This window comes from Anarrhichthys ocellatus, unplaced genomic scaffold, assembly GCF_004355925.1.
Source record: "Anarrhichthys ocellatus isolate YVR2014 unplaced genomic scaffold, GSC_Weel_1.0 scaffold53, whole genome shotgun sequence".
Taxonomy (NCBI): domain Eukaryota; kingdom Metazoa; phylum Chordata; class Actinopteri; order Perciformes; family Anarhichadidae; genus Anarrhichthys; species Anarrhichthys ocellatus.
Genome location: NW_022280083.1, coordinates 1,398,861 through 1,422,904, shown reverse-complemented (window position 1 = coordinate 1,422,904; position 24,044 = coordinate 1,398,861). Strand labels below are relative to the sequence as shown.

The window sequence follows — 24,044 nt, the reverse complement described above, 5'->3', positions numbered from 1 at the left end:
AAACCTACAGGACAAATCATCCTGTATTACTTTATACAGAAGTATATAGTCATATTTCTCCATTTATGTGATTATATCCACCAGATTGTACACTATATTCTTCTAACAATCCCACAACGCATTACATTTTATCTCTGTAAATACAGGAGTGCAATGAGACCTAAAACCCGGAAATTAGTATTTTTGCACTTTGGGTTCCCTCTTCTAAAAGTCAATGGGTTTTTCAAATGTTTCTTGGTAAGATGCCTGAAATAAAGTCCGTGATTAACACAAGTTGAAGAGATTTAATTTATCTTTTTGTCCTACGACATAAAATACATCAGTAAATACCAGTTCATTGAATTTTGAAGCTTTTTATGTGTTAGCCAACAAGTGGGACTACTAAACGTCATAATGGCAAAAGCTAGTCTGTCTTTAGCTTCATGGTGGTGACGTGAAGTCATGTGACCGTGGTCTAGTTCCTTTATAGCCCGACATTAGTTTTTTACTACTGGCGATTACATTTACGCTTCAAAAATCATAAACGTGTTGTTCATTTGTGATGATTATCTTGAGATTATTTTCTGCGATAATCCAAAAGACAGGGAAAAAAAACACTGGATTTTGTCCAGGGAACCAGAGCGAGTGTCTGTTATGTAAGGAACACGGAATGAGTGCATGAGCGAGTGATTTCAGACACATCCTGATGCTGCGTTCACACTATGGGCGACACAGCCAACCGGCTACAAGTCATTTTCAATAGAAGTCAATGACATGAAGCTACAAACTGACGCCCAACACTTGTGGCAGTTCTCAACTTTATCATCGCTCGAGTGACGGGCGAAGCATCAACCAATCTATACGTTTTTGTTTCATCGTGTTCCGGTCCATCTAAAATAAACAGGTGGTTAGCCAGTTCCCAGTGCTATTTAACGACGTAACAACTTCAACATGAATTTGAACGCTTTAACGCATTTTCGCAGAAAATGTCGCGGGCACTCTTGGTCGTTTTGTTGCTTTTGTCCCTTGTAGTGTGAAGAAAGTGTTACATTAATTAATTTACTAATCACATACTGTACATGATATAAAGTTAGAAAAAACAAGTGGGTTACTAAATGCAGATATAAAATAACTTTTCTACAAGATAACTACCAAAAAAAGATCAATTATTCCAAAGAAGTGGTATTTCAAGGCTAAAAACACATTTCATCTGTAATAAACTTATTCTCTGAAATAGAGGGCAGACTTTTTATACCTCGGGAGCTCAGCCATTTTATGTTTTTCAATTTACTTTCACGTCTTAAGTCTTGTTATAAATTTTGCATCTGCTGTTCATGTTTTTTTTTTTCTTCTTTTAAAATATCTTTGATGAATGATTTGGTTGATCTTAAAACGCACATGGGAATCATGCAGAAGGTTCATAAGTTCGTCTTTAATGTGTTTTCACGCTGCTTTGACAGGTTTGACTTCGCCTCATCTCTGTGGCTTCAACTCTTTTAATTCTCAGCCAAAACATTAAGCTCCTCGGAGTAAATCGCAGCGAGAAGAAATATCGGTTCGTTCCCGGTGTCGAACCACCGTGTTGTGTCACTCATCAGATTCCCTCCAAACCCGCAAAACAAATATTTCTTTCTCTTGCTCTGCAATATTTAAACATTAGCAGAGTTCAGCCGGAGGTCACATGAATGTTGATGGCGTCGGATGCCGAAAATCACATCTGGATCACCATGAAGGGTCTAAATAAATAAATGAGAGCAGCAGAGTTTCGGCAGTAAGAGAGGAGCAGATTCAAACTGTACCGGCAACACTCTGTGTCTTCAGAGCCGCCTTCGTTCTGGCAGAGATTCAACAAGGAAACATCCCTCAGACATTGTCTCTGAACCTAAAGAGGGCGACGCATTGTAAAGCTGCCGGATAGTTAACGAGTGAACAATTAGCAGGTTTACCGTTTGTGTTCATCCATTATGGGGGGGGGGGGGGGGGGGGGGTGGGTTGCATAGTTTGCAAACCAAATCTCCATCCTCCCATCCTCAATGAGGAGGAGGTACTGCAGTTATTTCTACATTTGTGATGGTGTCAGTCACAATGGGGCCTTTTAACTTTGTGTGGAAAATGATGATAAGTAACATAACATTTAACATTTATAATGAGTTGTTTACCTTCATGCAGCTCGTTGTGGCCGTTCCATCACACGTTTAGCTATCAGTGTTAAAAGCCACAGTGTTTCCGCCAGTGGTCCATTACAAATACATAAAAAAGAATCAATACAATTCTGGAGGAAACACTGAAACGCTTCTTTTCTTGGTATTTTCATGCCATGATTATCACATTTAAAAACATGGCACAAAATACAAACAAAAAAGATCCTCTCCCTTTCAACAACAAACTATTAAGAGTCGACAAATGTCTTTGGGGTGGGGCTTCATAAATAACTCGTACACATATGTCAGTTATTAAGATGTGTTGCAGCTGAGAGTCACTATCTGCTTAAAAAAGGAGGTTGATTTTGTGCACAAACAACCAATGCTGCCGTATCTCCGCGAGGATCATAAAACATCTGTATTTAATACCGATTTAAATGCTGACTGTATTGTGAAACATGTGAAAAGGTCAGTCTATGAAAAATGAATGTATACATTTAAACTCGTACGACCCGATCAACTTTGAACAAAGACAGACTTCAGGTCCGGAGGATCCACTATAGATAGAAATGGAGAACAGCAGGAGCGATCTGGTCGTCCTGCAGCTCTGCAGAGAACTAGAAAACACTACAGCACAGCTGGAGCATCAGAAGCACCTCGAGAAGGTGCTTCAAAGAGTGTTCGAGGAGCTCAAAGTGGCTGACGTGACTCTCCAAGCAGAGTTCTCAGCGGATCTCGAGGCGGAGAGGAATCGAAGCGCAGCTCTTCGGCAAGAACTCGAGATCAACCGGCGGTGCGAAGACGAGCTGAGGGCCGAGAGAGAAAAGAGCGCCGAGCTACGGAAACGGCTCGAGGAAGCGACGTCGACGCCGGGACGAGCAGCGGTTCGAAACTGGTGATCGCGAGGCGGCTGAGGGCTCTGCTTCAACAGAAGATCCAGGACCTGCGGAGAAGATTCAACGCTCTAAAGAGAAACTCACTCAAAGAAGAAAAAGACTATAAAAAGTCAATAAAGCGTTAAGAAATGAGTAATTCAGCCTGTTTTGTTGTATTTCAATCGTACATGTTTGAGTTGGAAACAAAACATTCCACGTTTCTTTAAAAGATGCTATTAGAAATAAAACCTTTGAGATGCAAAGAGCAAATAGATCATTTATAAAGTACTGGGTTTTGAACAGAAAATTATCGAGATTTTTATGTATCGCTTCTATTTATTCTCAGCAGACAGTCAATGTATTTACATTCAGTAATAATTACTAGTCTGTGCAGCTGTGTTCATTGATACTGGTGGAGTCTGACATAGTACACACACACACACACACACACACACACACACACACACACACACACAGACACACACCTCTGTAAAATGCCCTGTCAATCAAAAGCCCAGTGACAGAGGAACAGTCAACCTGCAGTGACATCACGAGCAAGCACAAACAATTAACCTGCTAATTACTCCCTCGTTAATTATCCGGCAGCTTCACAATACGTAAACCCTTCTTTTGGATCCGAGACCAGAAACGATCGCTCTCATTACGCCTCTGCAAACAACCGCTCACCTGACCTTTCTACAGCAATGAAAGCTGCTCCGTTGGCATTTTTTTGCAGAGCTGCCAAAAGAAACAAGAAAACTGTTCACACCTCTGGGAGAAGCAATGTAGCTGCTGTGAGATCATTATGGTCTGGTGATGATATATGCACATACAGTTTATAGAATGTAGATGATCCACTTCCTGCAGTGGTTCGGTGGCTTCACGTCAGAGATATAACCATGGTTTCCATGGAAATGACTGGAACTTAGTGTTTGTTTTGTATAAATTGATAATTTTCGACTGTGCTCAGTTTGGTGTTAAAAAAAGAATTCCTGAAAACGCTGAATACAACCAAATGGAACGTGTATCGACTAATTTAGATGTCCTAGTATCCTACTTGTGAATTTATATTTAAATTGTTGTGTATACTTGTATCCTGTTCTAATACATGTTTTAGGGAGACGATGTTATTTATATGTCCAGGAACTACAGGTGAAAAATACGCTTTTCGGATTTAAAGTTACTACGAGGAACTTTAATGTGTTGATTGTGGCGCTCCCTGTGGACTAAAGTGGTAATGTTTCAGATCACCAGAGTCCCTTTAGAAAACCTCTCATTTTACTGACAGTCTGCCCCTCTCAGTCCTGGTTCTGGTTCTCCCGTGCCTCCCTTCCCTCCAGCGGGTCCACCAATACGTCCTGGGTCTCCAGCAGCGTGGTGTCGGTGTTGGCTCCCAGAGAGGAGAAGCTCTGCTCCTGGAGGAGGAGGAGGAGGAGGAGGAGGAGACGCTGCTGCTGCCGGGAGCTGAGCTCTCCTCCTCCCTCCGGAGCTCCGACTGCAGGTCCAAGGCTGCAGAGAAGCCGGATCTGGGTCTGTCCACGGTGGACCGGTCTCTGCTGGAGGATCTGGGTCTGTCCACGGTGGAGCGGTCTCTGCTGGAGGATCTGGGTCCGTCCATGGTGGACCGGTCTCTGCTGGAGGATCTGGGTCCGTCCACGGTGGACCGGTCTCTGCTGGAGGATCTGGGTCTGTCCACAGTGGACCGGTCTCTGCTGGAGTCTGAGCTGAAGGAGGTTCTGGTGAACCTGCATGACTTCATCTGGTTTCACCAGAATCCGACCCGGTGGCTCCGATGACGAGCATTAAGAACAACTCTATAGAAACAGACCATCTTCTCTCTGATGGTCTCGTTACTGATTGAGGTCTGATAGAGGATCAGGACTAGATTGAGACTGGTTCATAACCAGATAAAAGTTCCTCACAGTAACTTTAATTTAAAATGTCTCCACTAAATAAGGCCTTAAATAAATATATTCAGCTGATATAATGAACTACACCCAACAATGAGGGTTACATGTTCATGTTAACTGCCACCACTCAGGAAAACCACTACAGTCACAGCCACGAACTGATTAATGAAACACTATTTTACAACTATTTTGATAATCGAAAAAAAACACTCACTGGTTTCAGCTCCTGAGATGTGACGAGCTGTCGCTTTACTTTGTGGGACATGATAGTAAACTGAAACAGTTTGAATCTGTTGAAACATAAGAGGAATATTGAATTATCTTCTGACATTTGTGGGACTAAACAGTTGGTTAGTTCCCGTCTTTCCCTCCAGTGACAGACGAGCCGTGTCGTGCCAGACAGTGCGTGCGGATTTAAACAGCCTTATCCTGTTGTACAATTTAACAAATGACTTAACAAATGTAATCTCACTTAACGGAATAAAAAGCCTTTGCTTGCCACAGGCCAGGATTCATCATGAATAAAACATGAAGCAACCTTTAATATTAAGAGAGAAAACCCCCAACATTAAGACGTGTGCCTCCTCACAGTACACTGGCAAACAAAGACTAACTGCTTAGTATTTCATCTGAAATACCATTTGTGTTCATGGCTGATGTATGCAGAGTGCAGCCTGAAGCGTCTTTAATGCATACATTTAAAACACAGATGTTTTGTGAGGCTTGGTGTTGGGACATGATAAGAGGAGCTTCAGACGGGATTTGAACTGCGTCTGATAAGGAAAGGACAATTTGGACGGAGAGAAATAAAGACATTCTGGCTGCTGGGCTGCAAATCAGTAGAAACTAAAATGCATTTATTCACATGAACATGTGAATAAATGTCTTTGTGTCCTACAATATTACATGTTATTTGCCACCAATACAGTAACTCCAACAGTCTTGTGATTAAAAGTATTTTATGGTTTATGGTTTGTCACAGAGGCTCCATTTGAAAGCTGCTGACTGCTCAAACAGTGTTTTAGTGAATATATCTTGTTTTTATTGATCTACAGGCACCATTTTCTGACTTCTTTCCATTGAATCTTTAATTTCTTGCCCGTTACAAAAACATTACGTTAAAACAAGATATTTTTATGTTGTAATGATATTTTTTGTCATCTTTTCATCATGTTTTACTATGAAAAATAAATAGTGTGTTAATGTGACTGTAAGGCATAGACTGTTCATACGAAGTAGACTTAGTCGCTGTGACGTCACCCATTGGTTTGTGTACTTCGGTTTTGAAGCCACTAATTCGGCATTTACCAAATGAACATCATGCTGTATTGAAGAAGACTTGAAACTAGAGATTGAGACCATAAACTCATGTTTACAATGTTTACTGAGGTAATAAATCAAGAGAGAAGTAGAGTCATTTTCTCATAGACTTCTATACAACCAGAGGAGTTTTAGCATTAGCTTCACTTTAAAGGGACGTTTGTTGTTTAAACGGGATCCGTCACATGTGTAATAATAAAAACACATTTTGTGATATGAATCAAGTCAAATCAAGTGAAATGCATAACAGGAAAATCTTGAAACAATTTGACAAGGGTATAGTCAAAACAAAAACTTCAAATATGGTTTTGATAAGGTGGCAGCAGAACCCTGCAAGTGTCTTTGATAACACCGTGTCCTCTGATCTCACAAGTCCACTGTGTGATTATCACCTGCACCAGCTTTGTTATTGCAGAACACTGCAGGAAATACATCAAACAAACAGGCACATGTAAAGCCAGAGAACTGTTGACAAATAATGTTCTTCTTTTGCATATAGTAATATCTCATACAGTCAGGATTCAGATAGAACAAACACACTTAATGGCGTCGCTTTGACTGTTTTTTTGATTCAAGTGAGAGAAAGCGGGAGGTGGAGCTTGGCGTTTCCTCCCGTGATGACTAATATGAGGGCTTACGGATCACTGCCTAAACTCATTACCCTCACTGTTTCTACCACTCTACCGTGACTGCTCGTAATTAGAGGCGTCTCGCGCTGGCATCATTTTCAAATGCTTATCAAAGTACACAAGTATGATATCGATGTGAGCATAAATGTGGACCGTTTGTTAGATTGAAGATAAATCTATACAGACTTTAAAATGTCACATGTTAATGGGGATTTTTATATTGGTTCCTAATTAATCCAATTAGCTGCACTTGGTATTGTTTTGCTTGTTGCTTGTGATGCTGGTACCAACATTTGACCACCAGTATCATGGCTCCTGACCAACTAGGAGTTCGTATGACAGCCTGTGTTTCCTCTGAGCATAAGCTGTGCAGGTTCTATTTACTTAATAACCCTACTTGTGAGATGCAAGTAAGTATAAGGACTTTGGAGTATAAACAGTATAGTAGCCTCCTCGAGTGTCACTATGTTTACAGTGTGTCTCTAGGAAGATAGATACCCTGTGCTTGAGATGATCCAGTTTTAATATGACCTCTATTGGATACATGTTTTAGTCCTTCACAGCCACTTGTCTATGTGTACTTGTATTTGTTGCCTTAAAGGCCGATCACACCGAGACGCGTCGCATCAAAAAACTTCTTGGCAAAGCAGTTGGGCCAAAACGACGAGGTGCACCTGTGCAGCCTACATGAAACTATAACAACGTGAGATATGAATCCCCTCTTCCTTCTCACATAGCTGCCCCACGTCCGACAGCTAACCAGCTAGCTAGCCCTACCACATCTACCGGCATCAAAACAGGAAGAGCTTGATCTGATTGGCTGCCTGGGGCAAGTGTGACAGTGATGAACAGTTGGGAATATCTTTTCATGCGAGGCAATAACTGCGCGCCGTGCCACATGAAAACAATGGTTTCGCGAGCAACGCATTCTGGTGATGTGTCTGGGTGTGATCGGGGCCTTATGTTGCATACTGACTGTGGGGTTCATCACCCTACTGAAGCATTGAATACTTTATTTGAACAACCACGTATCAGAAAATCAGGTAAGTGAGCAAGACAACTCAAATCTGGACCGACAGGGCAAAACACTGTGGAGAAAGTTTGACCTAATTATTGTTTTTTTTGTACGGATCAATTTTATGTGGATAAAAATTTCTGCAAAACATGACATCTCAGATGGAAGGCGGTCTGTTTCAGGCGGACTTTGCAATCTATACTAAAAAGTGAATTTTACATTAAAATATGCATCGACTTTGCAAAACATTTGTATTTCTTGCAAAATGTGCTGCTGCTCCTCTGTAATAATGTACAAATGAGTCCAGGAATGTCTATTTGGCCAACTGTCCTGCATAAATAACTGATAAAAGAAGGGAGCTGTTCATATGTCGACTGTGTTGTAACAATAAAATCCTATCAGATGTTTCTAGAATTTGGCCTGAGCTGAAATGTTACATAAGCCTTTTTTTTTTTTGAGCAAACATTCATAAATGAACTCTTCATATTCATAGAGCGTGGTTATAGGCTCTCCAGTCAAGCTTTAATAAGATAACCCTTCTTATTGGGGTTAATCAGCTTACTGCAGTCCTGTGTGGCGCTCCCTCCCCAAACAGGGCGGAAAGTCACTAAGCCAATTTCATTTCCTCCTGGATTACTGGATTTGGAGAGCGGGTGAAAGTCAGAATATTAGCCATCGCAGTCATTTGGACCGTCTGTCACACAGACAGTCAAGAGGAGGTGGATTACTATTGGTGGAGAGTGGGAGGCATGTCAACTGGCCTTGGTAAATGGTAGTGGTGGATGGCTCCGAGTACAAGCCTGGAAGTGATGGATGCATTGAAATCACATTCATTCCCTTTCACAATAAAAGCCAGAGACCCATAAACTGCACCAAGAGGCAACTCAACAATACAGCTTAATATGTAGTTACATAGCCCGACAGCTTGTTGGTGAAGTGTTAGTGTTTTTTCTTTTTTCAGGGCATGAATGATGGAGAAAACCTCAGTGTGTTTAGTTTTTTGTACTTGTTGCATAATCTACAGCAGGGGTTCTCACACTTTATGGGGGGCCGGGGACCCCTTAAAGGGGAGAAAATAATCCCAGCACCCTCTTGTAATCCTGACACGAATTAAGCGTATGCTTACTAAAAACGTACTCTCAGATGTCATTGGAACCATTTGTATTCTAAAGCTTTCTACCCAAATACTTCTGACCCGTTTCATTGTGATAAACAAGAACACATTTCAATTTGAATCACGTTAACACCACTTTGATTTTTCCGAGATATTCTGGGTACTTTGTAGTCAGATGTCGCTTTAGTTTGGCTGTCTTCATGGCTTCGTTCGCTAGCACCTGAAGACACATTATGGTCTCCCGTCGCTGTTCTTGATAGAACCAAATAAGAACTTTTGTCATATTTTCTGAATTAAGTTAGATTGGGTTTCGGGTCTCTTGACATTGTGGACTGATTTAAATATTTCTCCATGATCGCCAGCTAGCTAGATGGTTAAAAAGCAGCAGCAGGAACGATTGTGAAGTGACTGATTCATGACAGATTGATGTGTCACAGTCGTATCAGAGGTTCTACCGGCCCAAAGTTAATGTGTAGAGGCGTAATGAACACAATGTGCCTGTTTAAGTGCCGCAAACGGACACCATCTGTACTTTTTAATGATACAGCTCAATTTATTTTATAGCTAATTGGATTATTGAGAATAACTTTATTATGTAACCAACACAGAGTTCAGGAAGGAGTTTTAATCTGAAACCTAATGAAATTATACAAATTACATTAATGAGCACATGCAGCGTGTGAGCACCCCATTGGCTGCTGTGTTCATTATAATGCGCGGGACATGCTGGTGGCCTCAGGCTTGATGTTGCTGACTTTGTCATTCTGGGTTGGGAAGAGCTTTGCTGCATGTCATGCCCCATCTCTTTACCCTCATGTCCTGTCTGCTCTGCACCGCATACTATTTAAACATTATTCCTTCAGCCGATTCAAATGTTCTGAATAAAGTGTCGTCTGATGACGGCCACAAGCTGAAACATGTTGGTAACATTATGAGGATGTCCTAAATACTACAAGTGAATACTTCAATGAAAGAGGACAGTCAATGAGGTGAATACAAGCGACCGTGTTATGTTTCTTACAGAACTGGCGTCTTAAAATCTACTCGTCTCTAATCATATTGCAGAATTTAGAGCCAACAACCATAGTTAGAGGATGTGTTCTTGTGTAGTTAGAGGGATCCATACTCTGGCTATCACCTAATAGGTAGCCCATTAACAGAGCATTTTTGATGCCAACCAACCAATTCCATTTCCATTTGGGTACATCTTTGTTGGTGTCACAGTTTCCCATCTGCAGATGTTTGGTCGATGATAAGGCTCTAAAGGTCACGAGTCAGAGGGCAACTCGGTCTTTGTTTTGGGACCAGGAAGTCAAGTGGAAGGACGTGAACATCCACCTTCAGCCTTTCATCAAAGCAACCGAGTCGTCAAGTCATAAGACTCACAGAGAAAGATCACTCGGCTGGACCGCAGCTCGGTGGCAAATGTTTGTGGGAGTACAATTTAACATCCATCTTGAAATTGTCCTGCCCTCTTCTAACATAGATGTGAAAACACGCACAGAATGTGCGGGAATATTCTGTTTTTGGTTACAAACAGCGCCAATGCATTTCAAAATTTGATATCTTTTGTCTTTCTTGGTGGATTGGAAAGAAATCATTTTTATGTTTGCTGTTTATGACACAGTTTGGCACAAATTTGGATATTTCCTCATTAACTGACAGCTAACAAGTGTCGTCATCATCAGTGTGAATGAGACCTCGACACATTCAGCTGGAAGAAACAGACGTTTCCCGGAAGAGCCGGCGCTATTTCCACCTCAGCATGTCATCGTTCCCTTTATAGAGGGAACAGTCAGCACTTAAAGCAGAGAGTGTGCGTGTGCGTGTGTGTGTGTGTGTGAGTTAGGACAGACACGTCCTCCCCTCAGTTCACAGCCCAGGCATGTGGAGGATTATAGAGCATAGCATTGGACACCATGTATTAAATGAGCACAGCAAAAACACACGTAGAAAATAAATAAGTACAGGCAAAGCTTGAGGCCAACGTTTGGCCCATGACTAATAATCACAAGACCAGCAAGTAGCTAACCGCTATAAACACGTCTAACAGATACTCCCACTGCTAGCCGGCCAGCTAATTTCATCCCCGTGGCCTCAGTGTTCATCAATGTGTGCACGTCCGTGTGAGGAGACGGGCAGCTTTGCTATGATGAGGTTACATAACCTCTCGAGGCATGTGTGTGTGTGTGTGCGTGTGTGTGACGCTGTCCAGTCTGATGCCAACGGAAGGTTACCAGAGATCTCTAACAAACACACACACACACACACACACACACAAAAGGCTCAGAGGCAGCAGGAGGAGGAGGTTGTGCAACCGGTCTGTGTTTTGGTCTCAACTTTCATTGATGGCAGATTGCCAGAAAACAGAAACGGGACACAAAGTCAAAAGGTTTCAGAAAGTCCTGCGCTCGGACTTGAAGACCAAGAGGAAACATATTTCTGAATCTAACATTGTGATGTAAGCACATTCTGTATTTCAGCAACAGGCAGGCGAACGCATTTTCAGTTGAACTACAACATTTTACCTGTATTTTTCTCATACTGTCTGGCAGAATATACCTGTATTCACCCTCTGTCTGAAACGCTCCGTTTTAGCACCCGTCTCTTTAAGACGGTAGTTCTCAATCCGTGGGTGGAGATAACATCTGTTCACAAAAAGATTTTAAATTTACTAAAACATTATTTTTAAGTATTCTGAATCTGAATCTTCTCTCGATTTTCAGAATATGATTTTATAGGGCAAACATTGCCAGAAAAATCTAATGTTTAGACCAAGGCTGTGAGATGTGTAAATAATAAAATCATTATTTAAAAATAGCAAGTTTTGTCTTTAAGCATTTTAAACTGTATCACCAAGATCAGTGCCATCCAGCTTTGATGATTTAAGACAATTTATTTAGAGGTAAAAATCCCCTTAGTCATCAGTAACATGACGTTGTTGTCACACGGAGTCATACTGGTGGTCAGAGCCACTAATGCAGCAACAAATTGGGATAATTGAGAATGAATGTGTGTCAAAGAGAGAGGTGGTGGTTTTAAAGGTTTATTGGATGGATGTAGTGAAGAGAAAATGTACTTGTCCTCATCATCTTAAAGAGGGAAGCAGTAAACGTTTGAAACGACAGAGTCATGAGGAGCAGTAATGAATAAAGAAGGAAAAAATGATGTCATCCTTCTGCAATACTGTAGACTAAAAACAATACTGTAATGTTAATTGATTATTAATTGACGAGAGTGGATGATAACGTGTCCGCACAGTACACTTTGGGGCAAAGCCGATGACATCACGTTGTATTTCTGATAATCTGCCATTAATATAATAAATTTAACAGGGCCATGTGGAGCCCTGTCCCTGACACAGCCTGGGTCGGGAGTTCAATTCCCACTGAGACCACCCATGTGAAAATGTCAGCACTCGTGGTACTGTATGGGGCTTTGTAATAATCTGTCCTCCGAATGGCACTCATCACATGTGGGCTCTAACAGGATTACATCTCCAACTGGACCGAAAATGTCAGTGGGGTGTCAAAAAAACATTCTCAAGTATTTGATAGATAGCTGTCGTTGTCTGTGCTGCTCATCAGGTTCAACAGTTCAACAGAGAGATAACGGAAGATGATGATGATGATGATGAATGGACACAAATGACTGCCTGGAACTCTGAGACAGTATGCATTTAAACATGGTCAGCAAAGTATTCAAGCTAGGAGCTAAAACACACTGGGGCGTCCATTTAAAGGGGACAGTGTGTATGATTTGGTCGTATCAACCATAGACTGTATGTAAGAAGTGGACGTAGTCATCGTGACGTCACCCATTGGACTCTAAATGGACCATAATGTACTAAATGAACATCATGCTGTATTGAAGAAGACTTGAAACTAGAGATTGAGACCATAGACTCATGTTTACAGGCATGTCGGAGAACTACGGTGGCCTTCAGGTAAGGTAAAAACGTCAAATGCTCTCTCTCGGGAAAGTGTTTGGTTTGTCTGTTCTGGACTACCACAGAAACATGGCAGTGCAACATGGCAGACTCCATCAAGAGAACCCGCTCCCAAAGGGCTAATTCTAAGCCAAAGTTTCAGGTGACTAATGAAAACATAGTCATGAAAATGATGGTCCATTTCTGCTAATAGATCCACCGAAATGCTACACACTGAACCTTTGGTTCAATAACAATAATCTTGCCGAGGCCATGACAGTTGGAATTACTCAAAATCATAAATTAAACCAATTACTAGCTTAGTTGGGTGCATATAAACACAGAGGGTGTTAGAGTGTCGTAACCATGACTTCCTGGTCGATGCAGGACGAGGTCCAGTATGTCGGGTGCATCCCTTTAGCTGAAAGTTACAGTACTTTAATACACTCCGTTAGCACTCTTGGCTCGTTTCTGCTTCCAACTATGTTACAAAACACACACACACACACACACACAAATGGACGAGGAGGAAAAATGCAGCACTCTGGTTTTGGCCCATGTCCCCGTTCCCAGCAGTGGGTTGCTGTTCTTGGAGGAAGATCAGACCTCTGAAGGAACATACTTTGGCTTCTGCCTTCTTTTGAGAAACACGTTTACATAACCAGTGCTCCTTACACCAGGCTTATGCAAGCGGCCTGCATTTTAAGAGTTAAACACACATCGTTCGTGTGCCACGTACTTATCGTGCCTCTCATGGTCTAGAGTTATGCAACGGATGCTCTGGGTCTGGGACATTAGTAAAGGGTGAAAAGACCAAAATGCTCAAATGAGCAACGAGTGAGAACATGTTGACATGTTTTGGCCTCACAGTCAGACAGAACATCCTGTAATTGAAAGATCACAAATTTTCCAACTTCCCTGAATCAGACTTTGTCGAGTCTATCAACAGGAATTCGTCACAAAATGCTGAATCCTACCTGGCCGATGTAAACAGCTGCAAGTATGAGGATCAGCTAAATGGCTGAATTTCAGTAAAAGAAATCACGATAAATCGTAATTCCTATTCGTGAATAGTTCACCGTTTTGGGAAACAAACATAATTGCTTTATTATTGAGGGTGAGATGAAAGGATCAACACCACTTTAATATCTGTATGTTCAGCAGGGAGCTAGAGCCCGCAGGCTATTAGCTTAGCTTAGCTTAGCATAAAGACTGGAAGAGGGAGGGGTTAATAGCTAGCCAGTCTTTTTCAAAAGGTAAAAAAAAAAAACAACCTACCAGTGCTTCTAAAGCTCTTATTTGTTGAATCTGTACACAAACAGAATGGTTTGAATTGACAATTTGCAAACCTCGCGTTGACGATACGTAAATAGTTCCCGGACGTAACTCTGCCTAAAACCATAAATCTACATTTGTGTATGGATTAAGATGAATTGTGTTAATTAGTGACATTCAGAAGCGTTGGTAGATCTGTTTTGAACTTTGGACAGCGCCAGGCTAGCAGTTTCCACTCACTTCTAGTCTTTATGCTAAGCTAGGCTAATCGCCTCCCGCTTCTTGCTTCATACTCGATGCACAGACACGAGAGTGGTATAGATATTCTCATCTTACTCTAATAAAGAAAGCAAATAATTGTATTTCCCAAAATACCAACATGCTTCTTTACTGTAAGGATTTGATGGTTGTTGTTTTATATCATTGCAAACCAAAACATCTTTGGATTTTACACTTTAAGTAAAGCGAAACGAGCTATTATGGGCATTTTCAGAACTAAAGTAGCCTACGCATGAGAAGTCACATTATTTAAAGATAAATTATCCAATTTAATAGCAGAGGACTGTAAACACAGCCACCATCAGGCTTAATGGGAGACACTCAATGTGATACCGAAACCTCAGCTTCATTAAAATTCACAGTATTTGGTTCCTCGGTCGGCCTCCTGCTTTCGTTGTCATGGGAAACCCGTCCTTATTAACGGCCAAAGACTCCCAATCCGTTACAAGCCATTTGGTGCCGTTTTATTCATCTGTTTATTCGTCTTTAATTAAAACCAACAAGCAACGCGACTGTCGACAAATTACTGCAGTAAATTATCTTTCATTAAATTACAGCAGTCATGAAATTAATTACAGTTGCAGCAAAGAGTTAGCGGTTATCGAGAACCTCAGAGGAAATCTTGTGAAATTAAGGCTTTTTATTCCTGTTCTTCTTTACATAGCGTTCATCCCAATTAAACCTCTTAGTTCATCGATAGAGGAGTCAAATGCAGCGGCATTGGTGGATTTATCCGCTGTACAATGATGAGTACAATGTCCATACGGGTGAAAAAAAATCAATTCGATTTAGGCGCAATTCTGGCTTCATTATTAGATTAATCCCACAAAGCCCCCTGATGCATGGATGTTAAGCCGGCTGTGGTGATATCATGGCGGCTGCCTCCTCTGGCTGCACGTCCCACTGAGAGCGCCATTGTTCGGTATGCACGATGTTAGCATAATCCTCGGCCAGCGCCTGCACCCGTTCCACCTGTGCCTTCACACTTTTGAGGCCCAGGCAAAAAAACAAAATCCAGAGGGGATTTCTGTCAGAGGAAGAGAAAACCTCACCTAACCTCACAGTTCTTCAGGAGGAACAAGTGAAATGAACCCCGAGTGGATTATCTGCAAGACTTAAACCAGCTACAAAGAACGCTTGGTATTATCTCACATGGTGGTTCTCAATAGCTTCAGCCCATGAACCCTATAAAGTCTGATTTGTGACCCCCCCAATGGGTGCTCATACGCAGAGTGGGGTGATGAGGATCAGGATTAGTTTAGCCTCTTTTTTTTAACTGGATTTGCTTTTACTACTTCACAAAAAAAGCCTTCAAATGATTAAAATGACTATGACATGCAGGTCAAAATAGCAATGTGTAAAAATTACAAATTTGGGATTCAGAGATGATTATTGTAGCCATTAAAATCAATATTTGGGATTTTTCATGGTATTCTGTGCCACTAGTCTGGAAATTCAAAATGGAATTAGTTCTCAAACTAAATATTTTGTGATTTGTGAAGAAGCATCCCAGAGAGCTTTGTCAAGCTGGCAGCTCTTTTTTACTTTTAGTCCCAAAGAATGATGTATACGGTGTATCAACGGGTGTGTTTGTTAGTAGTCGTCACTTAACATTGATTTTCTAAAGGTTTCTTCATCGCCCAATGATAAAAGTAATTTCTGCACCGCCGCTGTTATGGCAACATAGCGTTACACCATGCATCATCGAACCTTTTGATATTTATTTTGGGTATATCGATTGTTTTAAATTAAAAAATGTATCTTTATAATAATCATTAAGTTAGCTGTAAAGATTAATCAACTGATCGAAAAAATAATCGTACATTTAATCTATTAAAAAACAATCCCTAGTAGAACTTCGGTATCTCAGAGGCTTTTGGGTTCACAATCAACAATCCGAACCTTAATGAAGCCTTAGTGTGCCAGACTTTTCCTCTTCAGGGCAGCTGAAAAAAACGTGGATACATTCCAACAAACGCCACCAAACATCAATAATCCGGTCTGGCTTTGGACCAGGTTTGGTTCTTCACACTCTCAAAAGGGTTTTCATGACCAGTGAATGTATGTACCTGTGAATCAAACACTGGACCGCCCACCCACCTGCTGCAGTCCATTACTGAGACCAGACTGAGAAAAGACAGAGGCCTATAGACAGAGCATCCTGCTCAAAGATCTGGCGGAGCTTTGGAGACATAAAGGGACGCTTTTAATGCTTTCCAATGAATGGGAAATGGACGAATCCATAAATCTGCCGGATTCATTGGGTGCCGCGGGGCTAAGTAATTAAACAAGACAAGTGCCAGTTGGCACAGACTCACCACAGACTCCCCTCCTCCGGTAGATCTAGCCAAGCAAACAACCAGGCAGCTTAATAATTTCCTTTGTTGCCGGTTAATTGGCTTTCTGTGGCGTCTGCCATCGCCATTCGCATCACACAACAACACAGAGACCGAGGAAGTCTTTGTGTTCCATCAAAAACGTGACATCGTCGACAAAGAGACGAGATTTTCCCCATCTGTCGTGCAAGGAAATGATTGAACGGTGGACATTATTTAAAAAGAAATGTATTAGTATGAACACAAACTTAGATTCCACCATATTTGGAGGGAAAACTCAGCTCTGAAAACACACACACATACACACACACGGTAACACAGACATCTGTTGCCGCTTCTGGGAATTTCTATCCTCGGGAATTTGGGGTTAGTTAAAATTCTCATTACTTTCCGTTTTTCAATTAATTCCCAACTTCACCCGAACACCCCTGAAGACCCAAACGTCCTTGTTTGCGTTTCCATCATCATTCAGTAAAAAACAGAATAAAAGGTCATGTTGAGGTGACTCACCAGTCTGTTGTCAAACAGCGCTCTCTCGTTGGTTAATGTCCCAAAGATTGTTGGCTGAAGAGAGGAAAGAAAAGGTTCCGTTACTTTCACGAATGCACCAACACATTGGTATTGATCAGCAACACTTTCAGCCTCTCACACATCGAGTATATTCTGCTCATCTTATGCAATGAGGCCGGGAAATCACACAGTTATTGATTCTCCAAGTAGATGGAGCATGCTTGATTTAGTATTCTGATATACAACACATTAGGGTTATTAAAGGGACTTGCTGAGGTTTCTGCTCACTGTACATCCTGGGAAATCCCCCAATAGGCCATAGAAGTGATGAGGCTTTGTGGTGAAGAGGGAAAACACAGCAAGTCCAAGTTCCTTTAAAATTACACAAACAAAATCTGCCTTGAGGCTGGATGGAGGGAAAGTCTTGGATGCCTGTCACTAATGTTGTCCAAGGCCTTGATTGACAGGTGTCCACCCCAAAACACTCTTTTTTTGCACGTCAAAGCATCTGGATCCTTCTGTGATCCAGATGTGAATGTAATCTGTACAACATGACCACATTCTTGAGACAAAACTCAATCCAGCAAGCTGAAACATCACCAGGGCTCTTTTGATCATTTCAATAATCATTCTACAAAAACACATTTGCGTTATTTGAATATTTTGCGCATTATGTCCATGAAAAACGTGTACTAACTGGCCGGGAACAACGCAGCTCTGACTGTTTGTCCAACGCCCCGTTTCTATTCATTACTGTGACTCGCTTTGAGAAAAATCATCTTACAAATACTTACTCCTCCTTTTTTTGTGCTTTCTCCAACGAATGTTGATTTCAGCTGGTTGCGTTCATACAATCGCTTCAAAATAAACTTCAGTCTTCACAGGAAAATGCTTGGTTAGGTTTTGCCAACAAAACTACAGAGTTGTGGTTTGGAAAACATTTTGGTTTGGGTTCAAAAAACTACAGAAGAGAAGTTACTCGGACTAATTAGTCAACTTCTGGCGTCACACTGGACACGACCTCCCCCCTGATGTGGAGTTTGTCGCTGTGTGTTTGTCAGTGTACCCGGTCTTTGGCTGTAACTCAATTTATCTAAGACATGTAATGAATGCCAACACATAATTCCACGAGCGGCGATGGGAACACAGTGTGACCTGTCTCTGTTGTGCCCCGACCTCTTCCACAGTACAAAGCCGTATATTATCGTCCCTCTACCGAACAACGGTCGCTCCCGTCTCAGCCGAGTCCGTCGGACACAAGTGATCCAACGAGGTAGAACAAATAAATCTTTTGGCAAGAAGCATTGACCGAGCAGAAAGCTGCTGAGCTGTGGGCATTGTGGCGAGAGCAAACTGTCGGCCATGGGGGAGAAAATAATGACGCTAATAAAAAAATCCAAATTTATTGCGGCGGGGACAGGTGCCTTTACCGAGAGTAATCGTAGCCACGTGAGTTTAATGTGGACCTGGATGCCGGTGCGGCACGTGCGCGCTAATCAAAGTTGCGTTTCTAAATACAGAAAGAGCCGACGGAGCAGAAATAAGTGCTTCTCTTTGCAAGTCAGACGACGACCCAACACAGAACAAAGCCAGGTCTCAGGGTGTTGGCACACAGTCTCTACATGCAGAGAGGTGACTGGATTAAAAAGAAGCAAGGCGAAGCTCTGTGAGCCGAGCATGTCATTAACCGTGTTTGTCGCAGCGTTCAGAGGCGACGAGATGAGACTATAAACAAATAGGAATTATGGAGAGCAAACAGAAGTGATTTTACAGACTGTTGATTCAGCTCTCTTGTGATTAGCGCCCACAACTCTTGAGTTTTACAAATGAATCACTGAACGAGCTGCAGAGAAATAAAAACAGGTACAACCCTCTATAGTATCTCAGTCCTGTTATTTATGCCTTTTTTAATATTAAAAACTGTAAACTCAGTATCTCCCAGATACTGTCGTCCAGGCAGAGTGTAGAAAAACTGATACTGACCCCGCGGTGCCCACCATGTGCCGCTGTCGGGGTGGGCGTTCGCTCAACTTTAATCTCCTCAAATTGAGCACTGTCAGGGATTTATGCGTAAAAGCCTACAGCTGCATGCTGTTGCATAATGCAGCCCTATTAGCCAACCTGTTTCTCTGTGACACAGAACCGGGCAATCGATGGGAAAGGCCACTTTGATGTCGCCACGATGGACATTGCATCGTTCCCCTTTTGGGTAGAGGTAGCATGTGAGTTAATTTAGTGTCGGTATGTGTGAGTATTTGTTTGTGTGTTAAAGAGTCAAACATATGATGCTGAGATAATACAACAACAAAAAAAAGAAGGAGCTTATCTCTTCTCAGGAAAAGACTTGCCTGATTCCATAATAACGTATAGAGGAAATCCTCTTAAACCACATTAGCGAAAAAGAGGGTTTCAAACGATTAAATCCTGGAGGTTGCGAGCCGCTTGTATTATCTAAACAGGATCAAGAGACCAACTCGTACTTCACGACAGCCGAACGCAGTTTCCTGCACGAGCCGTTACACGGAGCTGTGGCAGACCATGCCGGCATGAATAAGGCCCGAAATGACCGGTATAATTTACAAGCCGCTCGGATAATAACCAGCAGAACTGGTCCATTCGATCTCTTGTTCAGACGGCCTCCTACATTTCTGTCTCGTGTAATCTGGGACCTTTCTGACCCTCTGCCGTGCCCGAGCACACGCTGTTCCCTGATATCACTTATCCTTATTAGTTATTAATACAGGCTCAGGCCGGGTTCTATGAATCATTCATGTGGTAGTGCAGAGACTAATTGAAAAGAAAGAACAGATTGTGCAGGTCATCAGTTCAGTGTTCCTTTTTTTTTTTGTGAGGACCGGTGCAAGAAAAAGTCACAAGGTTATTTTATTCAGACTGCAGCTATACTGGCAGGGCGTCCATAAACAGCCGAATACCAAATAATCCTCTTTGAGGACCAAATCCATTAACACCATTATGGAGCAGAGTGTGGAGTTTCTGTGCCACCTACGATGTGTTTCACATTCAGCCGCATGCAGTAATTAGCAAATGTTTAATCATTACAAAATATTTCCTTCTATTTTGTGCAGAAAGAAGATGTCGAGCTGGTGAAAGTATAGTCGTCACATCCAGGAGAACTGGCTGTGTGTTACATTAACTATTGTATTTGTGGAGCATTTTTCTAAAAACTATTTTCATAAAGTGCTTTACATACAATAAAAGCCCCAAAAATAGAATAATATGGTAACTATTTTGATAATCCATTAACCGTTTAAGTCATTTTTCAAGCAGAAATAGTAAAACACTTCCAATATTCTCTGATTCCAGCCTCTCAAATGAGAGCATTTCCTGCTGTTCTTTGTCCTAAATCATTGTAAACTAGATATTTTTTGGTATTTGGAACAAAAAACGATTTTGAGGATATCATGTTTGGCTCGGTGAAGTTGCGATGGGTATTTTTTTTAAGTTCCATAGACTAAACTAGTATCAATTAATATGAAAAGGTAGCGTCAGATTAATAGATAGTGAAAATGCTACTGCAGACAGATGTTCAGAAGCCACCTGAGGTTGAGGGGTTAACGAGAGAGAGACAGTAAAATGAAGAACGACAACGAAAGGTTGACTCAAGGAAGGAAGCAATAAAAATAGTACAGAGAACCACTCAGCACTTTCCTCTGCAGCCATAAGATAATTGCTTTGGGGACTTGGACCTCAGAGCGGTGCTGCTACCTGTAACCTCTGACCTGTGACATCCTACCACCACAGAGCTGCTGATAGAGGATGACCACCGGGAGACCTCTGATCTACTGCATCCGATGAAGCCTGGGTTATTATCTTGATGGAAGGGATGGTCTGAACTGGAGGTGACCCAGTAAAGTAAAAATGTTTACAACCAAGCAGAGACTCGTAGCCTTTGAGCCCTCTGACCTCTCTTTATCCAAAATTATTGGTCCTGTTGTCCACATCAATTACATTAGTAATCAGTTGTTTTCCGATTCCTCCATTAAATCTACACTAACCATGAAGGGAATATATTAAAAAACACTTTTTAAAGTGGCAATAAACAAGTTTTTTTGGTTTAACATATGAAGTAAATGTTTATTGCACATTTGTAATGTCTGTAGAATAATGACACCATCTGCGTTAAGATTCCCTATAAGCTTTGCTTTCACTATGCAGTTCTGTCTGCCATCGGGTACGATCTCCTGGGTAAATGAAGGCTCTATGTACGACAACATGGGAGTACGTCAGCCAAAACAGGAAGAGGATCCACAGACTGTATAAAAGAAGTGGACGTAGTCGTCATGACGTCACTCGTTGGTTTGTGGGCTGATGTTTTGAAGCCTCGAGTTTGGCCGTCACCATGTTGAATTACGTCTGTCACCATGTTAACTTTTTGTAACCAGTGAACAGAAGTGACTATATTTGGACTGAGGAGTGACATAAAGACGCTGTATACGTCTCTGGTAGAGACCTGTCAATCACATTAGCCCCGCCCTAAAGCATCCCCTGCTTTATGGTCTGTTTGACTCTAAATGGACCATAATGTACTAAATGAACATCATGCTGTATTGAAGAAGACTTGAAACTAGAGATTGAGACCATAAACTCATGTTTACAATGTTTACTGAGGTAATAAATCAAGAGAGAAGTAGAGTCACTTTCTCATAGACGTCTATACAACCAGAGGAGTCGCCCCCTGGTGGACACTAGAGAGAATGCAGGTTTTTAGACACTAACGCATCGGCTTCACTGATAACAATATCAACAATAATACCACTTGGAAACGGTATGGGTGGGCGAAAGGTTGAAAAGTTGTCTATTGCCACTTTAATTAATTTAGTAGAGCTTTTGCCAATAATTGTTGCAATGAGACTCTGCAGAAGTTGCTACATATTGATGTGTAATCATCTAAATGCTGTTGGCACAATGGTTGTATAAGCTAGGCGTGAAAATCTTTAAAATTCAACATAATTCAGCACAGTTTTAATTAGAGATGCACCGATACCGATACTGGTACCAGATATCGGTCCGATACTCAAATAGCTGGATCGGGTACTGCTACAATGGGGCGCTCTGTTGTCGAATACCATTATTTTAATGAATAACAATTTGGTCCATTTATATCTATGTATTTATTTGTTACATTGTGTTTTAAAAAGTTGGTAAAGCAATGTCTTTACAGATAAGAGAATGATCCCACACAGTGAGACATACAGCTTATAATCTAAACCCTGGTCTCGGATCAGTACTCCATATTGGCCGATATCTAAAGCCGAGGTATCGGTGTTGGTATCGGGACTGAAGAAGTTGGTGCATCCGCAGTTTTAATAGATGCCTAGAGGTCTTCTAACCTTTCAAAGCCCCTTGAGTTTTGAATGAAATATGATTTTTTTTTCTTAAAATTAGTGACATCCGGTTTGTTCATTCTGATTCAAACTATCAAATATTAGTCAAATGTTTAAACCTCAGCTGCTCCAACAGCTTTATGATACATAGGAAAAAAAAGCTATTGTGTAAGAATGTTTGGAGGCCAAGCTGTTCAGTACAGATTTAGACAAGAATCTGGAGGACCGTTCACTACAAAGGAACTTCAGCTTACACAACCACGACCATCTCGGAGAGAAACGGGCAGCCTGTGCCAGCACGGATTAGGTCAAGAGTACACAAAATCTCCATTTTAAAATCCCCAAATATACCGCATGTCTCTGAGGCTCCATTTATGCTGCCACTGAATGAATTTAAATCTTCAGATTATCCCAAAGCCATTTTGGGTCACGATTTTCTTCAACTATAACTGAACCCGTCAGGACCGACTGTTGTCTTTTGTCCGATACTTGTGCGCTACCTGTACAATATGTTGAGCCCTGAGAGGGCGTCATGTGATGTTGTTACAGGACTAGGCCAAAGTTGATGTAATCTTTGGACAGCTGCCCCTGCCCCAGTTTGAAGAGACTTGTGGAACATGTGACTCGGTCTGTCATTCAGCATGAACCAGGTCACGAGTGAATCAGGCCACGCGGCTGCTGAGTGATCGTGTATTTATAGACAGTTGTGTTATTTTGACATCGGTCACAGGTCGACTACTGTACATTTCATTTGCCATTTAGTGTGATTTCTGTAAAGGCTAAGAATGGCATGTTTATTTAAAACAAAAGACTTACACAACTTAAACACAAAAAACATAATTTTTTACTAACCGATTGTTAAAAACAAAGAGCAGATAAAGGTATTCTCTTCATAAAATCAACATTATTATTGAAATGAACTGATTTCATGTCGGCAGTAATTCCATTTGTAATGCTCTCGTTACGGTCTCTAAAGATGAATAAAGATAATAGACTTCAAACAACATCAGTTCAAAAATCTTTGAGCAATTGTTTAAAAGAAAAACTGGATGAAAGGAATGAGTTTGCATAAAAACAACGACCGAATGACCAGAAACAGATGCAACAGCTAAAAACAACGGCAGAAATACAGTATGTTGCTCAAACTTTGCACGTTTAATTCAAATCTAATCTAATTATTAAAGTGCTGCTGGTCTCTCTGCTGCTCTTAATGCCCTCTACGGGCTCAGCCTGAAACAACACCACGGACTGAGCATCAGCTCTTTCAGACGAATCGTAATCAGAACAGAAAGTGTTTACCTTGTGCTATGAAAAAGGAAAACAACGCTGACTACACAATGTTTCAATTGAAAAATAATCCTGTGGGCTTTAAAGCGGAGATGGCGTGC

At 41.4% G+C, this 24,044-nt stretch overlaps 1 protein-coding gene across 1 annotated transcript in view; it reads right to left on the bottom strand.

The window, feature by feature from the left end:
• Positions 1 to 24,044, bottom strand: part of rasgef1ba (RasGEF domain family, member 1Ba) — a 109,626-nt gene that overhangs the window by 68,033 nt on the left and 17,549 nt on the right. Inside the window, exon 3 of the mRNA XM_031870603.1 lies at positions 17,312 to 17,365. Within this exon, the coding sequence (XP_031726463.1) occupies positions 17,312 to 17,365 (54 nt within the window). The remainder of the gene's footprint in view (positions 1 to 17,311; positions 17,366 to 24,044) is intronic.